Source organism: Drosophila busckii, chromosome 2L, assembly GCF_011750605.1.
Source record: "Drosophila busckii strain San Diego stock center, stock number 13000-0081.31 chromosome 2L, ASM1175060v1, whole genome shotgun sequence".
In the NCBI taxonomy this organism is placed as follows: Eukaryota; Metazoa; Arthropoda; class Insecta; order Diptera; family Drosophilidae; genus Drosophila; species Drosophila busckii.
Window position 1 is genome coordinate 1494110 of NC_046604.1, and position 21862 is coordinate 1515971.

A 21862-nucleotide genomic window follows, 5' to 3' on the forward strand; every position below is an offset into this window, starting at 1 on the left:
TTGCTTGACTTTGCATTCATTGCCTTAAAACCAAACCTCAGTCTATAAATATGCAATTTGCCATTAGCTTGTGGTTGCCCAAGTGTCACTGCAGGTTAATAGATTTTTAGCTTTGCAAAAAGCTCTTGGCCAGCTGCATAACAAGAGGTCAGAGCAAACAACTCAGCCAGTTGGCATATATAGAACAAACGTAAAAACAAGAAAAGTGTCAGGCCCCAAAAGCTTAAGCTGCAACTAAGCCTGCTAACAACGAAACTGCAATACACTACAAATAACTGCATTAATTGTTATATATAGCTTAAGCTTAAGACAAGGCTGAAATTTGAAAGCTGCAATATTTAATTGCCCCACCCACTTGAAATGTGGAAACTCTTTGCTATTGCGTGAGCATTAAGCTCTTTCACTTTTATTTTATTTTTTTTTTTCTGACCAACAGGCTCAGGCTGTACGCCTTTTACTTTTGCTTGGCCCACAAGGCTGCGGGGCACAAGCTTTATTACAATTTGCTGGACTAACAACAACAGTGACTGCAAAAAAAAAAGCAGGCAAGGCAACAAATACGAAAGGCAGGAACAGCAGCTAATGGATTCTATTTAACTTCCACTGACTGCTAATGGATTTTTCTTGACCCCAAATGAAAATGCGCATCGAAATGCGATTGAAAAATGCTTATAAAAAATAGAAAAGCAAAAGAGCCAAAGTATAATGGAGCATTGAAGCAAGCAAAGAAGAAAAACACAAGGCAGCAACGCAAACTAGAGTTGTTATAAATAAGTTCGTACGAACTGTATTCACATAAATATTAAAAATAATAAAATACACAACATAATTCAAGGAATTATATAAGCAATTGTGTTTCGCATTGAGTGAACTTAGACTAGTTACTGGAACTATCAATTGAACTGCCGTGCTCAGTGCTAGTGAAAAATAAATGAATTTAAAATTGGCAAAGCAAACTGCAAGACATTGAGTAGTTCTTAAGTGTGGGGGTGGGGTGGCTAGATTGCAATTAAAAAACTGCTGTACAACTGAACTGCTTTTGTTGTTTGTCATTTTGTTGCAAAATTTAAAACTTTTTGAGAAATTTATTTCATTTGGCATTTTAGTTTTTACCTTTTCTCTCTTCGCCTGCTTATTGTCCCTTTTCGCATGACAATGAAATGGAAATTAAAATTGCCTGGGCAACATTTTAACGAGCCAAAAGAAAAAAATAAATTTAAGCTAATTATTACAAATATTTCTTAATTTTATGGGCAAAGAGACGACGCCTTGAAAGGCAAAAATAAAAGTTCTGCTTGAACAATTTTCTTTACGACTTGCCAACGCGAACGCCTCAAATTATAAAGCAGAAATAATACAGGCAAGCAGCTTTTTTTATTTTTTATTTTTTTTTTTTTTTTGGTGTAGGTGTAACACAATGCAACACTTTTCTGAAAATTCTCTCACCAAAGCGAGCCAAAGGCCACAACGCCAGAGAAAATGAGAGAGCTCGAAGGCGAACTCGAACGCAAGAGTGAAATAAATCAACTTCCGCTTGGCTGAAGCGAGCGCAACCTTCTCGACATAACTGCGAAGCGCTCAGGCAATCATCATCAGAAATTTGAAACTGCCCACCACCTGTGGACAGTCACAGTCCCAACTTAGGAGCGTCGGGGAGACTCCCAGTTCCAGTCAGCGTAATCTTCAAGTGCAACCACCACCAGCACCAGCAACCAAACCAACTGGCAACTGTTTCAAAGTCGCAGCGCGTCAGTTCGTTACGCTTGAGCTGCAGCAATGTTAACGCCAACGCAATGCTTTGCATAAGACTTTGAAGCCCAGCTCTGGAGTCTGATACTGACCTATCCCTAGCATTATAACCAGCGTCATCAACATGCAACTCCAGCAGCATTTCCTCAAGAGTTCATAGAGATGAGCTCGTGAATTCATATGTAAGAAAAAATAAAGGAAAATAACGAATGAAGCGACTTTTCAAGCTATTTAAATACTAATAAGTAAATAATACATTTTAATGTTGATTTCAAAATATTGCACATTCGTTTATAAAAATAGACCAATAACAATAACAATTGACATTTATTGAACTATAAGTATATAATGTAAATTTTTGAATTTTAAAAATATTTTTAAAATATTCTAATAATATTATATATATTATATTAATAAAATTAAAGCAGGATATCCTATGAACAAAACTAAATTTGATAAGAATGAAATTTTAATTTCTTATAACAAATTATTTTGTAATTTTATCTTAAGCTTAAAAACAACATTTTGTATAATTTAATTTCGACTGATTTCCACATTCCGATTCATTTTTATACAATTAAAACTCTTTTAAATTTTATTTAAAATTTAAATTTTTATAGCTTTAATTTAATCTAACCACATTGCCATCTCTAGTTCCAACCCTCGACTCTCATTTTGATGCGCGTTAAAGTTGCTCGAGTTCAAGTCATCTTCCATTGTCTTCCACGCTTCACACAATACATTACACACACACACATATAAATACACACACATACACATGCAGACTGGCATACACTTACGCGATAATCATTTCACATTACGGTAAGATAATAATTTCATTATGTATTTTTCATGTTATTAATTATATTGTATGGCATCGAGTTCCTGGGCGCTGACTCGACCTCAAGTGAAAATAGTGGGAAAATAATTATCGGTCTACAAATTTTGCTATCATGCTGATAATTATGCGCCAGCTCCTCCCCGCTTCCCGCTCCCCGCTCTCCCCTTTGCTACACATCTTCTTACTTTATTACATAAAGGAAGTTTGTCGTTGTATTATAAGTGGAAGACGATGCGCCCATGTGTATTATGCCTTTGTATATATCGAGGGGGAGAGGTCAGAGCCACGCCAGACAGTTCAAGCTATGGCTAATGGCATTTGCGTGTATGCAATGAGGTTTTTCTTTTTGGGCTGCTTGCTATATTTTTGTTACTTTCGTTAGATGGTTATTTAATAGCCAAAAGAAAACTCAAGATCAAGGCAAAGCCAGCGCTTTGAGACAATTTCCATTAGGGTTACACTTTGGGGTTGATTTTTATCATTTTAAGTGCGTCAAAGAGATTTTGATAATAACTGAAGTACTATATATATGAATTGTGTGGCAATAATGTGGGAATGGCATTGAAAATTTGATATCATTAAGCTTAGAGCAGCAACAAAATGAGTTTGCTGATTAAAGTGGGGGAGAGACTTGAATGCCTTTAGTAATGATCTAGTAATAATAAGCAACTGTCTTTGATTTGAAGATAAGTTATCAGTTATAAATATTTTGTAGTCAACATTGTATAAATAAACATTTAAATTAAAACAAACTATTAAGGTGTAATGATCTAATAATACTAAGAAATTATCTTTGATATAAAAAGAATATACAAATATTTAATTTCAATTATTTTGTAACTATTAAAGTGGGAAAGATTTTTCTAAAGCATACAAATGTTTTTAGTAATGATCTAAAAAAAATAAGAAATTATATATAGTATAAAATAAATAAAACAAATATTTAATTTTAATTATTTTGTTAGTGAGTTCACTAAAGTAGAGGCAAGAATTTTCTATAGCTTACAAATGTCTTTATAAAAAATGTTCTAATTTAGTTTTAATTATTTTGCAGCTAACATTACATAAATAAATCTTTTACTCACTAATTTGATATATATTTTTATATAATATTTTAAATTGCTGGTTAGCTGCATTGGCAATTGGTTTGCTCTCTGCTTTGGCTTGAGGTCATCATTAGGCAGCAAACAAATGCATTTATAATTACTTTGGCTACAATGCAACTGCGGTTTGTCCTAATTAACGATAATATTTGTAATTTGCTTCAACAAACTTTGACTACACTTAAATCGAGGCTGGACTCACGCCCTTTGCTCACACTTTAATTGCAGCGGCGCCGGCCTGGGTTAGATCTAAGTGGCGCCCCTTGCTTGCAGCTTGGAGCTGCCAGCTACCAAAACTGTTATACAATGCTGCAAGCTGTGGCAACCGCAGACAGCAATTAATCAAAGTGTGTGTGGGCTTCGAAAGGGAAGGGGGGGAGGGAGCCACATCATCAATGCACTTGAATAGTAAAATAACTTGGCATGGCGCATGTCAAATTCACAGCTCGCAGGTATTGAGTAAATTCAAATGCACTTGCCGCTTGCCACTTGCCACAGTGCCACAGGCAGTTGTTGCAACAATTGTTGTTGCTTATTTACAAGCTAGCCGCAAATGAAGTCGCACATACAAACACAACAAGTTACGCACAATTGCGCAGACAAGCCAAACCCAACCCCAACCCCAACCCCCCGCTCACTATAAGTTAGACTGAGACTTTCCACGCTGACTCAACTGTCGAGGTGAAGAAGCCAACAACAGCAATTATTAAGCATATAACAATTGAGAAATTCCCACAGTTTTGAGCACCGAGCGTCTCGCCCGCGCCCTCGCCCTCGCCCTGGGCCATTCAACCCTCATTCACACACACGCTACGCTCGCTTGCTCTTGGCTCTTGCTCTTGCCCCATAGCCCAAGAGCTCTAAAAACAAAAGCAACAGCTGTGTAAGCATTGCCAGGAAACAGCGCAAAGGGAGGTTTTGCGCCAGGAACTTGTTGAGCTGGACGGGACATCAATGTATTCCGTGCTGCTTCGCTGACTTCTTTGGTCAGCTCTGCACTGGGCAATTGTCCTCATCAACATTACCATCATAGTTCCATCCAGACAGACAGACAGTCAGACAGACAGACAGACAAACAACCTGTTAACATCAGCATTAAATGTGGGGAACCAGGTCCGTAACTAATTCAATTGCCACCCTGAGATTTCGACCAAACGTCGCCCCACCAGCTCGTCTGTCTTTTAACATTGACATAATAAACAAAATCAAATTTCTAACAACAAAAAGGGTCCGAGAGCAGGTAAACAAACTCGCTAAAATAACAACTGTCAAGGGTCACCCCAAAAGGTAAAGCTGCGTTTTAGCTCTACCAGTGGGGGAGGGGTGGGGAGGCAGCTTGGGCGCCTGCTTTGAAGGCCAATTAATTGCACTGCACAGTTGCGGGGCTTCTGCAGTCAAGTTGATCCACCTCAAAAGTCTACGCCGCTCACAAAAGGAAGCCACAAAGCTTCAGCTGAAAGCAAAAACGAGCGCGAGAGTTAACCACTTTAATAAAAACACCACAACTTTAGAAAATACTGGCAATTTAAATAAAAAATTAGGTAACTGTTGTCAATTAATTTTATGAAATAATTTGTACATTTTATTGTTAGTCTGGGTCTGTTTGACTCTTCCAATCTTTAAGCTTATCAAATTTAAATACTTTTAAATTTAACTTTAAATATTTTTTGTTATAATTTTCTTTTATTGTCTACTGTTCATAGTTAACATTAATTAAATAAATAAAATCTAATTAATTGTCAATTATTTTCTATACTTGTAAATTGCTTTATTATTTATATTTTACATAAAACTAATTAAAATATTCAATATTTAAACAATTTTTTAGCAAGTTCTATTTTTAAATTTATTATATATTTATTTATTTATTAGTACCCAAAGCTCCAGCAAATATTAAATAATTTTAATTCCAATCATCAAAGCAAAACTTGGACTAATATTAAATATAATTTTTAATTACTACAAAATGCAATAATGATTATTGCTTAATTAATTTCCCTAACTTTTCATATTTCTTTACCCGCACAGCAATAACAATAATAAATGTTAGCCTAAAAATTATTAAAATATCATTTGTTGACATTTGAATAAATATAAATTGAAATCATAATATTGAAATTTGTTCACATTTAATTACTGGCAACTCAGAATTCAGGATAATTTGCTTTTAATTAATTGCGCTTAAATTCAAAGATACGTTCAAACATATTGAACAGTTGATGTTTAGTCTGAGGTCTGTATATAGCAAATGCTGACCGTTGTGGCCGTTGCACATCTTTGTGTGGCGAGTCTACAAAATTTTTGGGCAGGCTTTGGCAAATTAATTACCAGCTGAGGCGCAAAGAGTGGAGGCAGTTGACAAGCTAGCAGCAAGCAATGAGGGAATTAACAGTTACCGTTATAAGCCTTGCCTCGACATGCAACGTGCAACGTGTGGCAAGAGGCAGCTAGAGAGAGAGAGAGAGTGAGGGGCGGGCAGGCAGCTGCCAAGCCAGTCGACAGTCCAAGTCCCAATTGCAGTCAGAGAGTTCCAGTTTTGGCTCCAAGACCACGAGGCCAGCGATGAAGAAGCCGGCAATGAAATTGGCCAATTGCATATGTGTGTGTGAGTGTGACTTGTTTTTGGCCTGTGCCAGTGGCAGCAGCAGCAGCAGCAGCAGCTTTTGCAACTGCAACTGCGGCAAAAGCGCCGTTATGTGACCTCATATGTGGGCAAGCCACTAACTAGCAACAGTATAAGACAGCGAGTGGGCTGGGGGGGAGTGCAGGGGGGCGTGTTATTGATACTTCATGTTTGGCTACACAGTCAGAGTCAGGCTCGCTTTTGCCAAATTGCCAAACCAGATATGATCGCGCAAATTGAGCAACTTTTTGGTTTTCTCAGCGTGAAAGTGGACAAACTGGGGGCCCCAAACGAATAAGTTACGCCTGGAGCAGCAAAGCTTCAGATTTCTGGCTCACATCGATGGCAGGCAGCAGCTACTGTAAGCCAAGGTATTAAAATCAATTGATTTGCAATAAATGCAGCCCATAAGCTGCAATAAACTTCTTGGTAGCATTTGGATTTCAACAGGGTGCTGGCCAAAAAATATAATTGTGAGAAATTTCTAACAATGCACAAGTCGAAAATAAATATAATTATATATATAAATTATAAACCTAGGCTAAATAGCAGTCGAACAGCTGGAGAATAATTTTAAAAAATGCATTGAGCATCCTTCAAATCATAAATAGGCTCAAACTTAACTATTTTTTTAAATTTGATTAATTTAATTATTTTTAAATATGTATGCTAAATTAAAAATTAATTAATTAATCAATTAGAAAAATTACTTTGAGCAAGTTTCTCAGCAGCTTGAGAATCAAAGCTAAACAGCAGTCAAACAGCTTTAAAAAAATAATAAACATTACAAGCTTTAAATCATAAATTAAGAGTAGCTCAGTTTGAACTATTTTTTCAACTTTAAGCGCATTTTTTATGTACAAATATTGCTTTAAATTATGCTTACAAAATTAGAGTTAAATTAGTGCTTAATATTAAAAATTAATTAATTAATTTAGCAAGCTACGAAAAATTACTTTGAGCAAGCTGCTCATCAGTTTGATAAGCAAATATTTTGATGCATTAATAAAGTAGTTATAACAATTAAACTTGTATCTGCTTTTTTATATAAAATATATATAGTGTATAAATAAAAAGATAATAAAATAAGCTTTTTAATGAAGTATACACTTGCATATAAATTTTTTAATCAAACCAAAATAGAATTTAGTGAAAATTGCACACACCAAAAAAAATTATTAACTTATTAATTGGACGAATTAATTGGAATTATGACTAGTCTACAATACAAAAATCAAACCAATAGAACAACATTAGCTAAAAACTGAAATAAAGTTACAAAAACTAAGAATTTAAAGGAGTTATTAGTAAAACTTAAACTATAATTTTAGTTCTGTGCTGTGCTTTGAGCAAAGCTCTAAGCAGTTTGCAACTTATTTACTTTTACATAGATTATTTGCCTTGTCCGTTAAATGTTCCTATTTGCCTATTTGGAAGGAATCTTTTATTATTCCGTTACATAAAAATGGCCCTAGAAGTTATGTAAATAACTATAGGGTATATCAAAATTGTCTGCTACGCCTAAACTTTTTGAAAAAATTCTTACTTCTCAATTAATGGGCATTTCAGCAGCTCATTGTTTCACCTTTACCAACATGGTCTTTGTGAAACATAGTTACTACCACCAATTTATTGAGTTTTGCAATGGTAATCAAAGGTTTTCACAACAAAATGCAGACTGTGATGTTATTTATACTGACTTTAGTAAAGCATTTGACTCTGTTTAATCACCGTCTTTCTAGTGATAATTAAGCTTGAATTGGACTATCCAAACAATTTTCTGAATTGGATTTCCAATTACTATAAACTAACAGGAACTCAGAGGAGTGATTTTTCAAGTCGGCTGTTTTTCGAAGCCAGTATTTCGTAAACGTCTGGTTGTCTCTCAAGGTTAGTTCATCTTTGGTCCTTTGCTCTTGTAACCTATTTATTAACGATTTTCCCTTCAGTCATTTTGCATCCAATATTTTGAATGATATGCTGATGATGGAAGCTTGTGTCTACTCATTTAGATACATGTCATTCAGTCTTTATTGCAGACCGACTTGATGCTTTTTAATTGTGCAAAAATAATTTATTAAACTTAATTGCTCTTAAATGAAAGTTATGTCATTCCAATAGACCTCCCTCACATCGTCAAACTACTAATGGATCAATTGCCTCTCACAGATTATCGGAGGTTAATGACTTGGGTATTCTCCTTGATAGTAAGCTGAAGTTTTGACAAAAATGTTTCTTAACTGTCAGTAGGCAATTCAAGTTCTCGGCTTTATCAACGATGGGCTAAAGAATTTAATGACCCTTACACAACTAAACTACTTTATAATCTCTTGTTCGACCGATTCTGGAATTATGGATCTTGTATTTGGTCTCCACAATACTCGACCACCAAATTAGTATGAATCTGTTCAAAAAAAATTTGTATTATTTGCTTTTACGTGGCTTTAACTGGGTTCCAGGTGTTGATCTACCATCTTACTCTAGTAGACTATTTTTAATTAATTTCCATCTTTAACTAATCGACGAATCATGCTCGGTGTCATGTTCATGATTAAATTAATTAAAGGGGAAATTGATTCTTCATATTTGTTGGGTCAACTTAATTTCTCGGTTCCGTTAGGTATACTCGAAATTTTGTTCCCTTAACTTTTAACTTTTGCCACAACTAACTATTTACTGCTGAGCCTCTCGAGTTTTCTCTGTGACTGATTATAATAAACTATTTCTGTATCAACACAGAGGACCTTCAGAGTTTATTTACTAGCGGTGCATCTTTTAACTTACTTAAATATATAACAATTAACTTTATCCAGATCTGATTGGGTTTTTTTCTGGTTTTCCCCAATCCTTCAACAAAATGTTGGTCTGTTTAAAACAATCAAATTTTAAATACATTTAAATTTAATTTTACCTATTTTTAATTTTACCTTTAAATTTAATTTTTACCTATTTTGTATATAAATACTATAATGTAATTTTTTCTTTCGCTGTCAACTTTTCATAGTGACATTAAATAAATAAATAAATAAATAAATAAAGCTCTAAGCAGTTTGCAACTTTTTTTGTTTTACAAAAATCGAAGCAATAGTTTAACTATAGCTGTTCAATGATTAAAAAAAACATAATAATGACGTTAGGCCTAAATTCAGAGTAAATTTAAAAAATTATAATAATGAAGTTAGGCCTAAACTCAAAGTAAGTTTTCACACCAAAGAGATTGCTGCAGCGATTTTCTTTTTGACTTTACAGCCTTTGTATGTTGCAAGTGTACTAGCAACTGTTGTTGTTGCTTGTAAGCAAAGTTGAGTAGGGGGTGGGGGCTTACACATAGCTATTGACACGCTTAGCTATCAAAAGAGTATCAAAAGCGCATCAAATTTGGAAGCTAATGAAGCATGTGGCCGAAGCCGTTGCTAGCATAACGCAAATGCGATTGCAACAAAGATTCTCTGCGTGGGCGGTTGGGGGCGTTGCAATTGCAGTAAGAGCACTAGCAACAGGATACACTTTTAAGCTGTAGCACAAGTCTTGAACTAATATTGTGCTGCAGCTGGAGCTGCAGCTGCATTGTTGTTGGACTTGGGGGCTGGACCATAGATAGGCTCGAGCTGTTGTCATTGTCGGATTTTTGGGTTGCTGTTGCACTTTGTGGCAATTCAATCATTTGGCCACTCGCTCTAATTGAGACCCAGCCATGCTGCAGAGCATTTCGCATTTGAGCTCGAGTCCGAGCCGTAGTCTGGGATGCAATTATGCAGGTTCAAGTTCCAGCGAACTGTGCATTTTCCATTTTCCATTCGCATTTTCATTTCACTTGACTTTGCTTTTTACATTTGCTATGCTTTTCCCATGTTTTCTTTTGCTCTGTTTCTGTTTCTGCATTATTTTGCTTTCAGCACACGTAGAATGCCCCAAAATTAAACCACCAAAATTATTAATTTCCCAACGTGTCTGCCAAACAAACGGACAAACGGACAAACTCACACACGTTGCTCTCTGGCAATTAGCAAAATGTGCTTGTTGGCCATAATTGTAGCTAGCTGATATACCAAGTCCAAAATATATCGCAACTCTTTTGCACTGGCGAGGATTTGAGCGAGCCCAGAGCTCCTTACATTTGGTTAATTGTGGACTCAATTGTGTGTGCGGCCAGCTCCACCTCGTTGGCTGGCTGGGGGGCTGGTCTGGCGGGCTGGCCTGGCTGGTTTTCTTGGCTTTCCGGCGGTCTGGCACAATTAGCAAACACAACTGGCCAATTTACACAAGGCCAACAACAATTGCCAACTGACCACACCCACACGCGAGCAACCAAAAGGGGCAAGAAGCGCTGCGAAAAGTGAGCAATTTACATATGTAAAAATCTATGTGTATGTCGGTGTGTGTGTGTGTGTGTGGGCGTTGAAGTAAGTAGTGGCAAGCATACTCATTATAAGTCTTTTCCAAATGTGTTGCCCAGCCCCAGTTTTCTTAGCATTTTCCTACTTCAATACACTTCAAGCGAAAGTTCTTTAAATTATGTATTCATGTTGAAGCAGACTAAAAGTTAAGCACTTGCAAGTTGGTTTAAAGTTGGACGCAACCAACTTTTATATACACTTTGACTAGAACATCGCAGTAAAAACAAAGTCAACGCTCGTAAAAACACAGCCAACGTTTGTATGGAAAATTGGAATTGAAATGTAAATAATTCCTAAGTTATTTACCCATTCGTTCTGAAAATTTTGGCATCAGTCAAGAACATGACAAAGCATATTTGTGATTTATTTCTGATTTTTTAATATTTTTTAATTGCTTAATATTGTGTGTGTAGTGTGTTTTTTTCGATTTGCGCGGGAGAAGGGAGGAAATAAAATAAAAGCGAAAGTCCTAGATATAAGAGCACCTATGTACATACCAAGTTTGGCTGCGCTAGCTCTTATATTTGCTGAGAAACACGCACTCATTTTGTCTTGCTGATCAAGAATATATATACTTTGTGAGGTCTGCCACACCTCATTCTCCCTTTTACATACATTTGCATAACTTCATTATACCCTTTTCCATTTTTTACAAAAATGTCAAAGTGTATAAAAGCCAATTTGCAATACTTTGCTTTATTTTTTACTTTATTTTATTTTTAGACAATTTGAAAAATAGTTTTTAATATTTAATATTTTATAATAATATTATACTTATATCTTATACTTATTTTTATATTATTCAAATTTTAGTTTGTAACAGTTTTGTGCTATTTTAATTTTAGGCATAAAGCGTATTTTATATTCGTCGTGTAAATGCAAAATTTAAATTAATACTTATTAAGCTAAAGCATGTACTTAGTTTAAACCAAGTGTTTTGGCCATTGACCCTCGCTGCTGGCTTAATAGATGTCTTTAGGCAGCTACGAAGCTCCGCAGACTTTTCTCAAGCTACGAATAAACGTGAGACTTTAATGCAAAATGCAGTTGCTTATAAATTAATAATTCAGTTGCACAAGTTTTTTGTTGTTTTTTTTTTTTTAATTCTGTGGCAATTTGAGAGTTAAAGCACACATTCCATCAAATTGACAATGAGCTTTAAATGCGAAAACTCAAACTGTCGCTTGCATAATGCATGAGGTTTGTTTTTAAAACCCCAAACCCAACCAACCACCCACCCACTCGACGACCCGCCTGGCAATTGTGGTTGCCAAAAATACGCCAACTAGAGGGCATAGGGTATACCCTGGGGGCATGCCCCATCGTATATCGTGTGTGCCAACGAATGTGTTAATTTAATATTTAAACTATTTGCGGGCGGCAGCAGCAGCAGCAGAGAAAATCCCTGGAAAGCGCTCAACTTACATCGACTGCCAAGTGGTCAATTCTCCGGTCATCATAGCATACAAATTTTATACATTTTACGCTATTGTTGTTGTTTTTGTTGTTGTTGTTGCTGGTGTAAATTTGTGTGCTGTAAATGTCAAATTAAAAATGCAATGCATCTAATGGATTAACTTGGAATGTTGCGCGTCGATGTATCAAAGCCAGAGCCAGAGCTTTGTAGACAGCACAACAGCAAAGTGGGCAAGAGGGAAGGGTGTGGGCAGGGGTAGGGGGTAGTTAACGCTACTAAAAGTTGCGTCCAGTGCAGTTTGCTCTAAGCTCTAATGCAAGTTGGCTCAACTTTTTGAATAAACAATATTTTAATCGAATTATCAGAGACTCAGCATTTACCCCTCAACCCCCCCAACTCAGCAGTCTGTTAACTATTTATATATGCATAGCATAAAGCGCAATTATGAGTTGTTTAAGTAAATGTTAAAAGTACTACAAGTTAAGTTCTCTACTTAGAGCGACGTTGCACTTCAAAAGGTTGCAATTTTGTAATTAGAGCTGAGAGCGACGCTTTTCAGTTGTATTATTTTTAAATTTAAAATCTTGTATTAGTAACTGGCGCTATGCCTTGACATTTGTATTTAATAATTTATTTAATAGATAGACTTAGAGAGCAAGCAAATGCAGGAAATATTTTAGACTGCTGATTGAGTAAACTTAATTAACACAGCAGGATATCATAGAATCCGGAATGAACTCAAGCTATGCATCAATAGACAGCTAACGAGTTAAAAGGAAGCTCAGCTGTCTGCCAATTTATTTAGTCGACAGCACAAGACTCTATAAATAAATCAATTAGGCTACAGAGTCTGGCTCAATATAAAATAAGTTTGACTATCATTTATATTAAATATTTTTATTAGCAAATAGGCAATTATAAAAAAATTGCTCAAATGAAATAATTCAAATAAAATATGTTTTAAATTATAATAAATATTTTTATTAACAAACAAGTCTGCACATATTTGAAACAGTTTATTTTTATACTTTGAAGCTTAAATCAAAAATTGCAAACACTTAAATTTGATTTTTATAGAAAAAGAAACCTTTAAAAGCTTTTTTATTTAATCAATTGAATTTTATTAATTATTTTATTACTTTGCTTTAGCTATAAAGAATTATCACCATTTGAATCTAAATAATTTCTATATTATATTATCAACAACTTTAAGCTGCAGCTTTGAATTCATTAATCGAAATAAGCTTGCAAACAATTTTAGCTTTAACAATATTAAAGAAAGAAAAATACAAAAATGTGTTGTATTTAATTTGTAAAGCTTTACAACTTTTTTCCTTCCTCCTTTTATTATATTTTGCGTATGATGGCGATTTTGTTGTGTGTTCAAACATAAATTGTAACAAGCGGTCAAGTGTCGAATAGAATGAGAATTTCAGTCGAAGCTCCCTGTGGTCCAGCAGTTTATTTCATTTCAAATAGCCACTTGGCTTGCTATATATATATATAATATATATATATATATATAATATATGTACGCTCGCTTTTTATTTAGGCAACAAATTTTACGACGACAAGAAGAAGCGTAAACGAAAAACGGATTATGTGCAATTGGAAATTAAATTAGAGCGACTCCAAACACAATAGAAATCGAAGTAGAAGACGATGATGAGAATGTCGATGTTGATGATGATAATGAGCTTGAGGCTGGGCGGTCTCAAGTGGCGAGTGGGGTGGCGTGGGGTGGGGTGTGTTTTGTAGTTATAGTACCATTGGGCACAAACAAACATTTTAATTCCCATTGAGTTGCTGCCGGGGCCTTTGTTGGCTGCCCTCAATTTAGGGGAGGGGGAAAAGAGCGTAGGAAAATCGGAAAAATTGCGTTGTAATCGCAGCAAACAGACGCTGCTAATGGCACACATGAGCTCAAGATGCTGGAACTGGAGCTGCTGCTGCCCCCTCGAGTGCTCGAGTTGCGTGAGCTTTTATTTTGATTTCGTTTTTTTCGGAATGTTTCTTCTTCTTCTTGTGGCATTGTTGTAATCACTTGCCCGTAATCGCATTACAACAACCTGGCCAGGCGCAATTACATGCGCATTGCCTGAAATACGCAACCACAGGCCAACTGCCTGCCAAGCTAATTTTCATAGAGCCTGAGCCTGGAATTGAAAATTGCATCCTTCAGTCGCTCAGTCTGCCAGCCCCGAGACTGGAGACTGGCGACTGAATGCTAAGCTCGTGTTTCGGTTTCAATGACTAAAGCAACTGGTTGCCGGTTTGGTTGTTGGTTGGCTGTTTGCGTCTTTGCCACTGGCAGCTGCTGCGCCGTGGCAAGTTCGTAAACCTCAAACCTATAATTAACGTGTCCAGGCAGACGACAAGACCAACAGGCAATTGCCATGTACTATGGCAACAGCAATAACATTGCCCAGCATAAGTGCGAGAAAGTTTCGGATAGAGTAGAGACTACCAGAAAAAAATCCCTAATCCCAATTATGTTTATAATTAAATATCTTTCTTCGAATCTCCAGTCGAAAGTTTTATTTCTATAACACAAAGTCTTTCACTTAAGATCTCTTCTGTTTGGATTAACGTCAGTTCCTTAATATTTTTTAGCCTAACTTCTTATTATTATATTCTTATAACTTATCTTTCATTACTTTTCCACAGCTAACTTTCATCTGCGCGTCTTTTCAGTTCAGTTCTTCCAATTAAGATCTATTCCATTTGGATGAGCGTCACTAATTTATTATTCACTCTAAATTCTCTTAACGTTTCAAATGCTAATCTCCAACCCTACACTTTATAAGATACTCAACCCTGTAGTGTAGTCTTTCCTATCGCTCAACGCTCAACTCGTTGCCGGCTTTGGTTCCTTTTGACCATTGTCGTTGTCGAGTTCTTCGCATATGGCCGCCAAGACTTGATGGACAGGCCACAATGTTATGTTGATGTTGGTTGCGCTTTCGTCTGAACCCAAACTCAAACCCCGTACCCTTCTTCACCAAGCTGCACACCTGCGGTCTGTTCTGGGTTTTTTTCATTTCAGTTTCCCCTGCTTGCCGCTCGCTTCGTTGCGTGCAACGTTGCGTGAGCAGCAAGAAGAAGAAAAAACCTCAGGTCTTGCGTCTTAACGTTCCACTTCATTTCTTCATTTCTCATTGTTCTTGTGCCTGCTGCCTACCTGTACGCCCTGCCTCTCTCTCTCTCTCTCTCTCTCTCTCTCTCTCTTCGACTCCCTGTCTATTGTTTTCTTATTGTTATGCTGCCCTCGAAGCCCGTTGGCTGCCTAATCTGTATGTAATTCAAGTCCACAATGCAGACGAGATCATGGATCATTGGATCATGCAATGTGTGCTTTAATTTATGTTGTTGTTCTTTGTTGTTGCTCTCTATTTTTATACACATTTTGTTTTCGTTGTAGCTCTCGATCGCCAATCAATCCCGCAAAGTTTGGGGCGCACATCAGAAACCCGATACAAAATATTGAAACTGACTTTGGCCTTTGGCTTTCCACACTTTACACTTGACTGACTTTGGAAGTCTTTCAAGAAAATTGAATTATAGTTAGTACAGTAGCTTGCTGTATTAATATTCATGAAAATCCAGACAATAATTTATGCGTCAAACTGTAAAATTAAAGCAATTACAGCGAACAGCGCCACAACAGTACAAATTGATGAGAAGCGCATAGAGCGGGGGTAGGTCTTAAGATAATTACAACAGATTTTGCGTGTTAGACGCTGGCGCGGCCACCTGAGGGCACAAAAGCTGCTTTACATCACTAATATCTCACTCTCTTGCTCTCTCTCTCTCTGTTTCTGTCTCTTTTTATTAATTTGTATGCGGCAAGTGTGCCACCCACATCCGCAGTTAGCAGGCGCCAAAGGAATTGTAGACAATGTCCAGGCTCTTGGCAACATAAATTCAATAAGCATTGAAAATAAATAAAAATATATTTTTATGAAAAAATTTACATTAGCCATGCCAAGCGCGTGCTGCGGCTGCTGACGCTTTTATACAATTGAGCTTTTTGTCAGGCAGCGCAACAAGTTTAACAAACTGGTTAAGTCGCTTATACGCGCGCGGGGGGCTACTTTGTTAGCGGGCGGTAGGGGGCGCAGCTTAACAAACATGAACTCTGGCGACAGCAAAGAACGTTAAAAACTCAAGAGCCAAGGCACAAAGTAAAAACTCACACACACACACACATACGACAAACTGGTTAAAAGTAGATCTGCGAGGAGAGCGAGCACGCTCATTAAAAAAACTTGACGAAGCTCCAAAGCCCCAAGGCGGCCACAGCGTTAACTATTGCTAGCTCACTCTCGCCTAAGACGTTGCCCCTGCGCATTGCAAGTCAACTGCTTGACTTGATCGTATTTAATGCGCTTTCAAACGCTGTTTGCTTGTTTTTTATATGTGTGTGTGTGTGTGTGTGTGTGTTTGTCTATTTGTCTATTTTGTATGCGCTGCGGTTTGGCCAGATAGTCCAACTGGTTTTTCCTCTACAGCGATTTTCCTTACAAACTTGTTTGGCAGCAACAAGTTTGCTAGGACAAATTTACTGCATACATATATTTTATGTAGCTGTAAAATGCAATGTTGCTAAGCTTTAAGTTTAAGCAATTAAATACATATTGTATATTTACATAAATTTATTTCATATTTTGTGTTTCAGCTAGCTAACATTTTTATTTGCATTTTTTAAATATTAACGTACAAAAATAGGCTGGCAATACGCGCAGGCAGCGCAACATGTTGCTATGGCTTTAACATTGCTGTTAATTGTTGCAAAGAGCGCGTGTTTCGTTCAGTTTGTAAATGTTTCGTTAAGTGCGCTCTTGCAGCGCTCTCTTTATTAACATAACATAACAGCAACTGTTACATTCGCCGTATGATGTTTGAACATTATTTATTTGCAATGCATGTTTCTAAGGCTTTTGTAAATTTTGTTCAACTTATATTATTATTATTTATTTTTTGTATATTTATCGATTTTTACATTTTTTTACATTTTGTTGTGAGTTTCTTGGCAGCATTTCCAAGTCTGAGTACGCCAAACACATTAAATATTTTTTATGTGCATTTTAGCAGCCATTCGAATTATTTAAAATATTTAAAGGTTAAGCAAAGTAATAACAAAACTATACTTAAAACGATCTTAAGCTAACTTTGGCTTTGCAGTTGTTGTTGTTGCTCGCTTGCATTCTGTTAACATCGAGAGCGTTAACAGCTTGTATATGCTGACTTCTGCGCACTTGGTTGGCAACACAGCCACAACAGTTGCTCAACAGTGTTGCTCTTATGCTCAGCAACTGGTAACACTTTTTCTCTCTTTCTCTCATTCTCTTATCATTATTTGAATTGAACGGACGTGTGTCGCGCTGCTGTCGCTGTCGGTTACGGCTTTTTGTGTGTGAACTGCAAACCAAACAATAATAACAATTTTTGCGTCGTCTCGCCTCGTATTTGTTTGCAGTTTTTAATTTCTGTGTGCGCAAAAAAGCGCGAAGAATGCAATTATAAAATAAAAACAACAAAAGCAAATTAACAATTGCAGTTGCAATAACTAAATCAACAATAACAACAAAAACAACAAGTGTTTTGTGAATGCCAAAGCAAGCAGCTAATAACAAAAAGAAACCAAGCCCATGCAATAATAACTACAACAAAATAAAATTAGTAATAGCAGCAGCCGCAGCAGCAGCAGCAGCAGCTGCGTCATCAACGGTTGCGTCGACGCCGGCTTTGGCATCATTAGTTTTACTTGATCTTGCTCAGTTACCTGTCAAACAGGTTTTGAGACAGCAACAACAACAACAACTACTACTACAAGAAGTAGAAGAAGCAGAAAGAGCCGCGCGCGTCGCTTAAAAAGGTTTTTACGACTTGCTGTCTGTGTGTGCGTGCGTGTGTAAATACTTGCAAGTGTATTTACAGCTTCTTGGAAACCTTTCAAGCGTCGAGAGTTGTCGTCGCGCCTGCATATGCGACAACAACAACAGTGATTGCAACAACAACAACAATAGAGAAGCAAGCGCAAAGCAAACGAAGCGCTTATAACAGTGAATGTGTGTGTGTAAGTGTGTGCAAGCGGAGATTGCAGGCCAAAAGAAAATGCTTGAGGTTTAAGACCGACCTGGCCAACAGCAACTTAGCCAAACGCCATCTTGAATTTTGAGATTTGGTGTTTTTGTTGTTGCCGTAAAGTGCGTGCATTTGATTTTTTCGGTTTTTTGCGTTTATGTTGCTGTGCAATGTTTTATTAAAAAAACAATGTGGCGCAACAAAGAGTAGCTGAGCGGCAGCGGTAACGGTAGCAACTTTTACCGTTTACTGTTTGCACAACAATAACAATTCGCAAAAGAAATAATAACAACAAACAAAAACCAACAACAAAGTAAAATAAGTGTGGGGGAAACAGCGCAAAAAGTTTACACGACGACGACGACGACGTCAACTGCAGCAGCAGCAATACTAAAAACAACAACAACAACGAATTAGACAAGCGACAAGATGGGAACAACAACAAAAGCAACGACGACAGCGTTAAAATGCAGACGAAGCACAACGCAAAGCATTTGGAAATTATTTTTAATCGGTAAGTTCTAACTAGAAGAAGAAGTAGAAGAGGAAGAAATGGGGTTTGACAGGCTATTAAACTTGTGTGTTATTATTATTTCATAGCAATATACTATGCGGATATTTACTTTTGCCAATTTCCTTTACTCTCGAACATAAATTGCCTTGCTCTCTCGCACGCTCTCAAGTGCTAAAAACTCAATTGCAAATTGTTGTATGTGTGTCTCTCTTGAATTTTAGTTTTTTGTATGTGTGTTAGTGACGGCTTCAAGTCTTCAACACTCCTCTCCCCACACTCTTCGCAGCTTCTAGCATATGCATGCACCTGTTGTTGTTTTTGTCGTCACGTTACGTTAAGTCAACTTTACGTTGTTGTTCTTTTTTCTTTGAGCATTTGACGTTAGTGTCAAGTTGTTGCTCGTTCATTGACAGTTTTTACCGTTAGAGCTACTTGATGTGCGTAGACGAAAAGTTTTAGCGCAAAGTTCTTGAGTCAATCATTTGGTCATTTGTTCAAATTATTTAATAATTTAGCACTCTAATCAACACAAGTTCTTGTTTATATTTGTTTGTAATCATTTATTAATAATTATTTATTTGACATTTTAATTGCACCTTTGACACACACACACGCAAGCAACTTCCGCTAACACTTCAGCGTGCCCCCTTTGCCCCCTTTTAGCTTACGCCCTTAGCTGTGTTCATTTTTACGAACTTGTCGCCGCTGCTCAAGTCAAAAATCAATGAACTCTCTGCGGAGCTTTAGCGGTAAACACTCTCTGGGGGCATTATTAGATTTAACAGCCCAAGCCCCAGTCCCAGTCACAAAAGCAATAAAGAAATAAAATAATAATAATCCAGCACATAGAACAACAATAATAGTTAGCACAAATAATTAAAAAGCTATTAAAGACAGATACTATCTCTCTCGCACTCATAAATAATTAAAACATGCCAACTATAAATAACAATTTCGATTTGCTGCAGCTTGTTGAACTTTAATTTCAGTTTCAATTATGCTTAAAGTTCTTTCAATTTCAATTTTAATTTTCAGTTTGAATTGAGCAACGCACTTCAGTCGGTTTTGCTTAAAGACGCGCCCCGCATCATTTTTTGTTTATTTTTACTTCTTTTTTCCTATAGTTTGCTTTGTCTTATTTATGCGCTTCGTTTTTGCTTTGCTTGTGTTTCTTTCGTTGTTGTCTCTCTACCTGCGTCTCTCGTTTGCCTGCTGCGTTTTTCCTTTGAGTTTTTCCACATTTATTTCATTTCCTGGCACAACCAAGTGTCCCTCTTCATCTGTTTCACTCTCTCACTCTCTCTGTCTCTCTCATTCTTTGGCTTGCATCTGTTGTACGCGCTTAGCACTCACAAAATGCGCGTGAATTATGATTGTGGCTCGTTTTTCAAAATTGTTTTGCTTGCGTTACGTTGCTGTTGTTGTTGTTGTCCTGGCATATCCTTTAGATACACATACAGTCACACACACACACACACACACACAGACACATAGCCCGTAGCGCACGTTTTACTGCTGCTGCTGCTGCTCTTCCCCTGCGCCTTTTGCAAATTGCAACTGCTGCAACTTTGAAATTAAAATAAATTAAACAAATATTTTGTTTGTTTGAAATTTACGTGCAAACGCTGCCGAATTGCCCACAGCGCGCCAGAGAGAGAGAGACAGCAAGAGAGCGTAAAAAATCAACAGTGCAGCAGCTGCTGCGTATATCCTGTCTACCTCCCCCCCTCCCCCGCCCCGTCCAGCGCTACCTTCACGATAAAAAAACTTTGCTTTAGTTTTGCTTGCTGGCAAATGCATTTGAAAATTTTTGGCTGTAAATTTGCATTTGTCGTTTTCGCTGGCAAATAGAGTTGTTATGATAAGTTACGCTCTTTAGCAATTAATAGCTGTAAAAATAACAAAATTCAACTTTCAAAAGCATCAACATTTCAATCATAAATATTCTATTAAAATATATATTTGGAATATTTAAGAAAAGTGCTTGATATCAATTGGAAATATTCTATTAAAATATATTTTGAATATTCTAGCAAATGCTTTAGAGGAAATAATAACTGTAATAATTAATAATATATATATATTTTAATCTAATTTTACTTGGATTTGAAGTGTTTAATAAAATAAATTTCTGTACAGTTTGTATTTGAATTCAGAATTCCTTCATTATTAAATATTCTTTTAAAATATTTCTAGAATTTCTGGCAAATAACAATTGAGTTATAAAAAATACTTCTATACTTTTAATCGAATTTGCTGCACATTTTCTGAAATTTTCGTATGTATTGAATTTCAAATTAATTCTTAAACACAACATTGTTTGAAAACATTTGCAAAAATAGTTTCTGCTAACCTTTATGCTAAGTCATAACTAATTTGTCTTGTTTGCATGCTCTGACCGCCAGATGGCGTCTGCATGTGAGAGCACTTTGAAGTTTCTGTTGCTGCTGTTCTTGTTGTTGTTTGTTTTTGCCTAATATGCTATGCCACAGGCTAACTTCACCCCTCACCACCCACTCTCAGCTTTGTGGCAAGTTGTTGCTTGTTTTTATTGCATATGCGAAAAGTTTTTTGGGCATTCCTGATAATACTTTGAGCCAGTGTCTCTCAACCCCACGTAACTCGCTCTGTTTAGTTTTTGGCGCTTGGCATATGGAATTTATGTGCCCAACACACAACACACACACGCACACCACGCCATACATACTTTGAGCTTTGTGTGTTGTTGTTGCTTTTCAACTGCCTGACAGCTGTTTAAACAATCGAATCGTGCAATAAGAACCGAACACACAAATTAAAGCAACAACAAGAGCAACAGCAACAGAAAATTTGCAAAACTTCTTGCGCATTTAAAATAAACTTTTTGCTTATTGTACGTCTGTCTGCTTTTGATTTTTGTTATTTTCTGCTTTTGTAAAAATTCAATAACATTTTGTGCTGCTGTAAAAATATTGGCCTCGGCATTGGTTTGCATTGCTTTTTAGTTTGTATTTTGTATTTTGATTAACAGCATAAATTTCAACACTGTTGGCAGTTTGTTGTTTTTTTTTGCATATAAAATAAATAAGTTGGGGCTAAGCTGAGTTATGTGGCACGACTCTCAATTTTTCTATCACGTTTCGAAAATTAAA

At 36.5% G+C, this 21862-nt stretch overlaps 1 protein-coding gene across 2 annotated transcripts in view; it reads left to right on the forward strand.

Annotated features, from left to right (window-relative positions):
- The first annotated feature begins 17559 nt into the window (after positions 1 to 17559).
- LOC108607852 (hemicentin-2) overlaps positions 17560 to 21862 on the forward strand; it is a 73663-nt gene continuing 69360 nt past the window's right edge. The window contains exon 1 of one of the 2 annotated variants that reach the window (XM_017998934.2): positions 17560 to 18731. In XM_017998934.2, the coding sequence (XP_017854423.2) occupies positions 18647 to 18731 (85 nt within the window). In that variant the 5' untranslated portion in view covers positions 17560 to 18646. The remainder of the gene's footprint in view (positions 18732 to 21862) is intronic. The other variant, XM_017998932.2, reaches the window with a different exon arrangement.